At 41.1% G+C, this 9,979-nt stretch overlaps 1 protein-coding gene across 3 annotated transcripts in view; it reads right to left on the bottom strand.

The window, feature by feature from the left end:
* Positions 1 to 117: 117 nt before the first annotated feature.
* The window catches only part of fmnl2a (formin-like 2a), a 53,130-nt gene continuing 43,268 nt past the window's right edge, over positions 118 to 9,979 (bottom strand). The window contains exons 16-27 of one of the 3 annotated variants that reach the window (XM_062432450.1): positions 9,173 to 9,297; positions 8,882 to 9,084; positions 8,482 to 8,716; positions 8,301 to 8,369; positions 8,129 to 8,209; positions 7,915 to 8,044; positions 7,593 to 7,756; positions 7,384 to 7,485; positions 6,839 to 6,934; positions 6,187 to 6,310; positions 2,748 to 2,847; positions 2,154 to 2,272 (exon numbers count right to left, since the gene is read on the bottom strand). In XM_062432450.1, the coding sequence (XP_062288434.1) occupies position 2,272; positions 2,748 to 2,847; positions 6,187 to 6,310; positions 6,839 to 6,934; positions 7,384 to 7,485; positions 7,593 to 7,756; positions 7,915 to 8,044; positions 8,129 to 8,209; positions 8,301 to 8,369; positions 8,482 to 8,716; positions 8,882 to 9,084; positions 9,173 to 9,297 (1,430 nt within the window). In that variant the 3' untranslated portion in view covers positions 2,154 to 2,271. Of the gene's footprint in view, positions 2,273 to 2,747; positions 2,848 to 4,335; positions 4,456 to 6,186; positions 6,311 to 6,838; positions 6,935 to 7,383; positions 7,486 to 7,592; positions 7,757 to 7,914; positions 8,045 to 8,128; positions 8,210 to 8,300; positions 8,370 to 8,481; positions 8,717 to 8,881; positions 9,085 to 9,172; positions 9,298 to 9,979 lie in introns of all 3 variants that reach the window. The other 2 variants (XM_062432451.1, XM_062432449.1) reach the window with 2 other exon arrangements.

The raw sequence follows: 9,979 nt of genomic DNA, 5'->3' as shown, positions 1-9,979 counted from the left end.
TAAAACTTAAATGTAGAAAGCATATTTATCTATCTAAACAGCTAATATACAGTACTCAAGGAGATATGTTTTTATGTCAGAAATACAGAAAATGTCTTGCTGCAGTGATGCTTTTGCCCAGCTATAACCTTTAATATATTACACTCATTACACCAGAAGATCAGACCAAACAAAATGACTGTGTAAACAATTTTATATCCAATGTAAATAGTTTATTTTTTGATCATATTCATTGAAAATCTCATATCACCTAATTTAAAAAGCTTGTTATTTTGTAGTAAGCACAAACGGCCTAAAATACAGTTCTGATGAAGATAAAAAAAAAAACATGCCAGTATTATCCAGAGTTAGAGAAATGACACTATTACAGACAGTGAAGCTGAGAGAAAATGAGATGGGAGCACATGCTTCAGTGGAGATAATTACAGATGGGTGTATCACTAAGCAACAAAACCAGCTTGTCACAGGTAAACTAACTGAAACTAGTTTAATAGTTACAGAGTGTATGATTAAGAGTCTAAACTGGGCGTAACCAGAGAGAGTTTAAATGTACCAACACTTCAGATTCAGAACTTGTTGCATGCTTTTGCAGCTGGCTTTGATACACCTGTGACACACCCGCTGGCAAATTCAGTGATCCGGTGAGTTCTGCTTGACAGCAAGACATTATGACCTAACACACTACTGTAGATTCTGGCTGCATTTGGCTTAATTAAATATACAAAAAAAAAAAAAAAGAAAAAGGAAACAAAAACTATAAGTTAAAATAACATTCAAGTTGTATAGCACAAGGCAATGAAAACTTTGTTTAAACAATATGTACAATATTAACCATCTGGTAATGTGAATTAAGTAAAAAACAAAACAAAACATGGTTTGTAGCAAAATATCTGTACAGTTAGGAAACTTTTTTGTGTGTTGTGTACTGTCTTTTGCCATGTTTTTAAAATAATTGCTGTAAAAACCATGGAGACCCATTAGATGAAAACATGAGCTTTAAGGAATCTTTTTCAGTGGTTAAATACTATACATTAAAATTACAGTTAAATGCGCAGACGCAGCAGCCGGGAAAATGATTAACCTGTAACTAGTTTACAGAGATAAAAATGCTAACGTATATTTCCAGTTTTGAGATCATCCAGTAAGGTTCAGTATCTTTCTTTGCACGCTCTGCATGTGGCAGAAAATGTATTTTAGGTCATTTACAGGCTTGACTTGTTCCCAGAAACTGGACAGTTGCTGTGTTGCAACAGAAATGCAACATTTTAAATGGAAATAATTGTTTTGTGTAAGCATGCACCCGACTATGGATTAAGAGCTACAAAATCAGGTGTGACCCTTTAACTGTAGCAACAAACGATGCAAGAGAAGGTAGTATGCACCAGTTTGAAGAGGCCTCATATATACAATTCACATTAGCACGGTCTTTTGTTGAAAACCTTTTTATTCATTCTTCATCCTCCCTATACTCGCTTTAGTACAAATATAGAATTTTAATCACTTTCTGATCGCTTTCTTCATGCCTGATCATCAGCCCTTTTAGTCAAAATGGAGGAGCCTCATGAGATGTGAAAACTGATGTATAGTATTGTGGAATGGAAACGAGTACTGGAATGTACCAAAGATACAACAGATCATTAACAACACCAATGATGTAATGTTTGTAACAGCTATGGGGAACATGTCCCATACATTCTACATCCTGTCTCCGAGGAAGAGCATCTCTTCGCGTGGCTTCTTAAGGCCACCGCATGTCCAGTTTTACACATCTTTAAGATTAAAGCCAGCTCAAGTTGTATTGCTTGAAGTGGGGATATAAAAAACAAAATGAAATAAGTTCAGGCACTTTGCTTGTCTAAGGTTTCTTAATTAACCTTTCAGACTCTTTAAATTCGGTCCCACACACGTCCCAATCCTTCATAGTGAAAAGCTGCTGCTACTATACCACAGACATGGAATGACATGTATTCTTATGTAATATATATATATATATATATACACATACATATACTCATCTCTGTTTGCTACTACATCCATCTTTCACTTATCATCCTTCACTCGTCTTCCAACCTTCTGTCTCTCCCTCTCTTGTTGCTACACATCCTCACTACCCCCCCCCCCCCCCCCCCCCCCCCCCCCCGAGCACATGCACTGTTCCCTCATCACATGACCACTTCGCCGTTGTTCACCGGCCGCAGGTTCTGATCATCAAAGCGTCTCCTGACACTCCTCCGCACAGCGTCTGCTCGCCTGTAAGGCTGATTCCTCAAATCTGGGAGGGAAGAAAGGGTTGGGTGGGGTGACGAGGGAGGAGGAGTGGGGAGGGTGAATAAAAGAGCTGTCAGTCATCTTGTCAAGGCATTTTGATGAGCCCACATGCTCAGAGTGCTGGCAGCCTGTCTTTCAAAGCAGCATGAGTTCTACACAGAAAAAAAAGCCCTCCAGGTCAGCTGTCTCTGGGTATTACGACTGAGACAGGCCACGGGGGTCTGAAGTGTATGCCAAAATCTAAAAAACATAAGATGTATCTTGTAAAACAATAATACATCCACCCCATTAAAAGTGATCTAATGCCACAAGTGAAGAAACTACTATAATGAGTCTTATTTTTTTAATCACTAGACATCCAAACATACTGTTAGGAGGAATAATGAGGAGAAAACTGGGACAGGTAGGTCAAACTGTAGATGACAGTAAGAAAAAAAAGAAGAAAAAAATAGGGAGGGAGGTAATAAAGAGATGCTTGCCAGGTTTGGGACACATCCACCACTACAGGGGTGCTACTGGAGGAGTTCCTTACCCTCGAGTAGACATTGGGAAATTTAGTAATATTATTCTTCTTTAGGGCTAGATGAAGAGAAGACAAAATGAAGGTTAAAAATGGAGAAAGGGGAGATTGATCAGAGCATGTCAGCCCAACATTTCACAGTGGCTTTGCACAGAGAGCGCTGCGTGAGCAAAGCAGAGTGACAGCAGGCTGCATGGGGAAAGGCCTTCACCGGGCAAGGGCGAGAGAGGTGACAGAGCTGGAGGATGTTAACTAGTTCGACTGGCAGGGAGAAGAGGATGGAGGGGGTGGAGTGAAGGATCAAAGCTTTTTTTTTGGTTTGCTTTTTCTGTTTCTAAACTCAAGCTGCTTTGCAGAGTGGCTACCAGCAGGACAGAAGAAGAACGTCCAAATCCCAGTACAAAGGAAATGTAAACTGAAATAAATTAAAAAAAATATGGTTCCAGGACACAGCAGGGTTGTTAAGTTCAACAGCATCTAGACCAAAAACCAACCAAAGCATGCATGCAGCCAGGGAAGCACTGACCACCAATGAATTAACTGCAGCCAAACAGATTTCTACTCAGTGAAACCACCTGGCTGCATGTTAGTAGCAACTGCAAATATAGGAGGCACTGAAACATCAAAGACTGTATGTTTCTATACGTCATGCAGCATGTTAGTGAGCCTGCCAAACCACCGACAAACATTCGACAGAGAGGTGACCTGTCAGTGGGCGGCAGGGCTAACTGGAGGAGCAGGGATGCATTATGGGAAAGTGGTAGGGATGAAGCAATCAGCATGCAAGAAGCTGTATCAACAGCACAAGTGATGATTTGTCATAATGAACACATAAACATTCATTTAAAAAAAAAAATTACACATTGATTGAAACACACAAAAAGCAAAGTTATAATGCCACAGACTCTTACATAATCATGAAGTTAGTCAAACCTGCCATGTAAACAGCTGGAATGAACAATATGATGATGATTGAAGTTTGAATATATACACACCACTGTATATTACAACATCTTTGATGGCACTGACCACACTGGATCATTAAATGAGTATCTTATCCGAAATATTCCATGCAGAGTTCGGTGCTTGGTTTCAATCTATGACCACTAGGTGGCAGCTTGTAGCTTTACATGTGAGCTCCATTACTTGGTGTGAAAAAGTATGGTCTACACTGATTTCCTGTCAGTACAGATAATAGTAACCTTGGAGGCTGTTCTTTCTGTGACATTATGGTTTGCCATGGCTGAAAAATGATGACGATAAATGAGGGGTGTCACACTTTCATGCAGGTGGGCAGAGAAAAACCGTTAAACCCCAAACACCTAGTCATGCTCAGGAGGGAAAAGACATGTGAATGCACACACACACATACACTCAGGCATTTGTGTCTCCAAAAACCACAAGATCGGGCACCACAGTGCACATGCACGGGGCCGAAAGTGTGAGAGGTGAATGTGACGGTTAAAGAGGAGTGTGAAGAGGCATGCGAAGGTTGTGTGAGGAAGAAGAAGGAGGAGAGAAGTAAAAGAACGTCGTGTTCCAGCAACCTTTGAGAAGAGAGACAGTTCTATAAGCTTAGTAATGGTACTCCTCATTGAGGGCGGGCTCGCAGAAGAACCGAGAGCCGCGCTTGGCTGTGCGGGCGGTAAAGGGCACGGTCTTCAGCACTGCATTGAGAACAACAAGGACAACAGCCAAGACATGACAAACACAATATAAGAAAAGCAGACTGCTACAGAGGTTTAGCAATGGTTAGCACTAAGCAAATACCCGACAACAGCATCAAAGGGACCCAAAAGGTCATAAAGAGTGTTTGCGAGTTAATTGTAGCAGTTAATGCTCTACTGAAAAGCTTGGTAGGCAGCTAATGTATTAAAACTCGCCTTTTCTGACTTAAATGTTAGAATCTAACAGTATTTTACTGTTACAGGATCAATGACTTTGTTATTCCTGTGGCCGGTGGAGGACTATACTGATATCCTTTACTTAAGTAACATTAGCAAAACCTCAATGCAGAAATTTCAAGGAAACATTCTGTATCACAATCTTACTAAGTAAAAGTATAGAAGTATTATCAGGAACATGGACTCAAAGTATCAAAAACATGAATTAAGCATACAAATTACCATGTGAATGTTATATTATTATATAGTGAATTGTGTACATTATGTAGTACATTGTTCTACTGATACATTAATATGCAAGCACCATTTTGTAGTTTTAACTACTTTATATACTGTTTGGGTTGTGTTAAGGCATTTTGTCAGCTCATTAAAACCTTATTTTGTAGACCATTTTGTAATGGTGTTTCTACAGGCTTCTCTAAAAAGTCAATCAGACAGCTGCAGCTGATTCAGCAAGCTGCTGCTCAAGTCCTCATTAAGACCCGGACAGCGTATCACATCACTGCAGTTTTCAAATCTTCCTGGCTTCCTGTTTGTCAAAGAACCAATTTGAATATACTATCGTTGGCGTTGGTTTATAAATCATTGACAGACCTGTCATGTCGCCTGGGACAGAGTCAATGCTCCACATATCTGGAACAAACTCATAGAAACCTGCACGTCTGCTACAACTTTTTTCTTTTAAATCAAGACTTTTCTGACTGCCACCGCCTTTCATTATTTTATTAATTAAATTTGGGACAATATCTCACCTTGCACTGTTTATTCTCCTTTTTCATCTGTTTTATTCTATTGACAATATTTTATCTGCTATTTTATTTTACTCTGCTTAAATCTTTCATGTGTGCTTCTTTATATTGCCTTTTTTTATTGCATTGCAAGTTTTATGTGGAGCACTTTGAATTGTCTTGTTGAAAGGCGCAGTACAAATAAACTTGCCAAGTCTTGTAGAGTAACTGGTAACTATTAGTGTCAGATAAATGTAGGGGAGTGAAAAGTGGAATATTTCCCTCTGGAATGTATTTTAGTACTTGAGAAGTATACATAGTTATGTTCCACCACTGGCCATGGCAAGTTTCATCACCTCTCAGTAAACAGAATATGTATTTATTCCCTTCTTAATGATTAATCTTCTAGGAGCTAGTCTCAACCTGGCCTTGTCTACGCACAGATGTTATACAAAGCAATGACAGAGCAGATAAGATAAGCAAACATCTTCACACACATTTGAGGGGACTCAGAATGTCAATGGATTAGCTGGACTGTCAGTTCATGTTTGCGTTTGTTAGGTAAAGACTTTTTTTCTCAAACATTTGACAGTTGATCTTTTTTTTTTTTTAAAGCCAGAGTCATTGTGTTAGTTGGTTTAGAATCTCTTTGTTAAAGACTGAATGTGTAGCAACAGGAGAGGAGCTTCATGCAGAGCGCCCTGTATGTACGTGTGTGTGTGTGTGTGTGTGTGTGTGTGTGTGCATGTAGCCCGGGTGAGGTTACCCGTGATGATGTCCTCAATCGCTCCATCTTTGCCTTCGTAGACATGGCGGCTGTCTTTCACCTGTTTCTTCCTGAGCTCCTGGATCAGCTCTTGCTGCTGCCGCTTGTTCTTATGAGATGGAGACTGGGGAGCACAAACACACACACACACACACACACACACACACACACACACACACACACACACACACACACACACACACACACACACACACACACAAACACACACAGAGATACATCACTTGACATATATTAACAAGTATAATCTACACAGCATTCTCCCACCCGTTCTTTTAGATGCTTTCACACAGCGGTTTCAAACTCTACCCTTTTGTGCCTGTGTGTTAATTAAACCATTTAAGAAGTATAATCTCGCTGATCCTGAGCTGATGCGATGTGGCTCAGCAGGGTGTCAGACTGTAGAACCAGATATAACTATTACCAGCGGGCAGTCGGCGCTCCACTAATCCTGTGATCAGGAGTCTGGAGGAAGAGGGGGGAGGAGGGAGAGGGAGGGAGCGGGGAGGAAGTGGAGCCGGCTTACCTACTGGTTTTCGTGATCCACTGTAGCCTCCTGCCCTAGAAAGCAAAGACAGGGTAGGGGGAAGGTGAAGGGGAGGGGAGGGAAGCTGAGAAAAGAAGGATGACTCACCTTCTGGTCTTGCTCCATCATGGCCTCCTGCTCTAGAAGTTTCTCCATCATAATCTGCTCCTGTCTTTTTTTTTGCTCGTTGTCCTCTTCCGCTTGCTACAGAGATTACATACACGCACATGTCATGCACACAGTGACTGAATTTTAAAAACATTGAACAGTTTCACTCAGTGTGCTGTGAAAGCTGAGATTCTCTTTCAGTACCAGTGAAGTGAAGCATCATGAATGAAGTTTGAGTAGTTAAAGAAAAAAGATTGTAACTAAACAGACACAATGTGTAAATTTATTAATGAAAACTGCTGCCATGAGTAAAATATGGAGTATCAAACTGTCATAAAAACATCTCTGCAATTTTAGGTATTACAGTGTAGTATTTGCTGAATAAAATCTAAATTTGGTGGAGACTATAACATTGCGGTGTAATGACGACACCAGAGGGCATAGTTTTTGTTTCCCCGCTCTAACCCTCCCCAAACGCTGTGGTGACATAAGCCAGGTAGTGTGTTTTTGTATGATTGTGTGTGAGAGATGATTAACCAGCTCACCCTGTAAGCCTTAACAAAACGCACAAACACTGGGAAGAAGACAGACGGTGGCGTGGTTTTGGAATTCTCCCCGAAGAACTTCACCGCCTCATCGAAGGCATCCTTATAAAAAGACAGACAGCAGGTTTACATATAGAACATTTGGATTATTGTTTAACACCATGTCAGGGGCATTAGATTGATAAAAATGCGAGGAATGCTCATGTCACCTGTGCAATCTTGGCATCGTCCTGCAGCTTTTTCAGCTTGCTCTCGTTGTGCGTGATGAAGTCTTTCAGCATGGTGTTGTGGCCGTGCATGCTATATTCTCTTTTAGTCAGGTCCATGCCTCTCTGCAGCTCCTTGACGTCCAGCAGGACGTTCTCCAGCGACACTGTGAACACGAACAGATGCGTAAAAAGACGATTTACAAGAAAAAGTATCTGCAAGTACAACCAATGCGCAAGAATCTGTCTTTGTGTTACTGATGGAAACAGGATCTCACATGTGTCTGTTAACTTGCAAACAAACACAACCGCACTGAGGTCTCACCTGCTGCAGCTTTCTCCACATAGTGCAGCTCGTTGTAAAAGAAAGACACTTGTGTGTATTTCTCCTTTACCACATTGGCTATGTAGTGTAACAGCGTCATCTTACGGTCCGTCGACTTGGTATCAAGTAGCTGTAAAGGAATTTAAAAGAGAAATCAGATGTGCAATGAAGAAAAAAGCAGAGCAACTTTATAAGGTGGACAGAAGCAACGTACCAAATCTAAACTTTGCAGCTTGAATCCGTACACAGCTCCTCTCTTGCTGCTGTTCATGTAGTTTCCAAGTGCCAAAATAATCTGCAAAGCAGGAGTAAGCAACAATGTGAGAAAAGAATCCCACACTTTCATTCAACATTACGTCCAGTCCAGACACAAATAATTCACTTACCTCTAGAATTTTCTTTAGTTTCTGTGATGATTTGATGGACACAGAGGCTGCGATGACTGCATGGAGTTGCTGAGGGGAAACAAAGAGGATGAATTCAGTACTGAAATGTCTGTTTCTATGGTCAAAATATTACAAAACTAATCATTTAACTGGAGATTTTGTGTGGGATAGTAGTTCTCACCGGTGTCAGCATCTGAACGCTCTCGCAGAAGTTGCCGATGAAGGCCATGATGGTCATTTTCTGCATGAGCCGCTCAATCTTACTAAACTGCATCATGAAGCGGTCCTCGTCTGTCAGGCTTTCAAGTGGTTTCCGCTCCTTTTCAAACTGACGAAGGACTTTAATCTCGTTCTCTGTGGGCTGGAAGCGCATCAGACACTCTACGAAGTCTACTGGCAGAGTCCGCAGGTCGAAGCTGAAAGAAGCAGAGACACAGCAGCGCATTAAAACAAGACAGAGACCATTTGATAACATACTCACACAAATGAAACACGTGTGCACCGTATCACAACATACATGCATACTAAAGCATCATATGATTTAATCAGGAACAGTACAGCAGTATTTTGAACTCGCTTACATCTGAATGGCCTTGCAGATCTCCTCCGGTGTCTTGCCCACTTTCCTCAGTGTGATGGCCAGGTTCTTCGCTCTGTTGGAGTCCAGCAGCGTCACCTTGTTGGGTCCCTTCTGGATGACCTTCTGCTTGCTCATAGTGATGTCAATCGGTTGGCCCTGAGCTTTCGTCTTAAACATTTCCTCAAATTCATCCACATTCAGGTCCTGACAAACAAGCAGTTTATGTGTTGTTATCAAAGCTGAAAAAGGAGAGAAGTAATTGTGTAATTGCTAACCGAGAGAAGATTCTTACCTCGAGTATCCGCTCATCATCAATCTCATTGAAGACAGTCCCGTTGATCTGATTGGGTTTCAGGGCTACCCAGTTAAAGACGGGCATACGGAACTTTGTCTTGATGGGTTTCTTGATCTTAACAGCTAGACAGGACAAAGAGAAGTTAATATAGTGGCCATGTCTTTTGTCAGAGTACACACACAGTTACATTCTCACATGCGCAGGGAGACTGGTGAAAGGGTGGACAAGTATCTTGAATATGGTGACACACATGGATGTTATTCATCTTTCTGATCTATAAAAGTATACAATCCAACTTCCATTTGATCACTTTTTAAATTCTAATTTAACTGAATGCTTCTTTTTCCCATATTGTTTTTTTAAATGAAACATTTCTTTACACGTTTTTCATGCAGAGGGATGCCTCTGAGCCTCTGGTGGGCAGGGAAATAAGGCCAGAGGGTAAATAAAGTACAGTAAATGGTGCATATGCTGAGGATTTCCTGCCTGAGAGAGAGATTACAGCTATTTGTGGACACCTGGGCTGATTGAAACTGAATGTGGAGGTGGCCCCCTGCTTTGCCACAGTAATACACAAAGTGTCCTCAGAGACAGAAAGATAAGGCAAACAGTATTCCAGCTCTTTACACTTCCTATCACTTTCTGTCATCTGCGTGCCACAGCAGATCATTGTGTCTTAGCATGCAACCAACACCATGAGATGTGGTCATACTTAATTCATACAAACACACACATACAGAATCACAATGCTACATCAAGGTGTGATGGTAAAACCATGCAGGATTTTGAAATTTGGTATTTTCT

This window comes from Scomber scombrus, chromosome 13 (genome assembly GCF_963691925.1).
Source record: "Scomber scombrus chromosome 13, fScoSco1.1, whole genome shotgun sequence".
Classification (NCBI taxonomy): domain Eukaryota; kingdom Metazoa; phylum Chordata; class Actinopteri; order Scombriformes; family Scombridae; genus Scomber; species Scomber scombrus.
The sequence above is the reverse complement of the archived record's forward strand: the minus strand, read 5'-3'. Positions and strand labels throughout refer to the sequence as shown.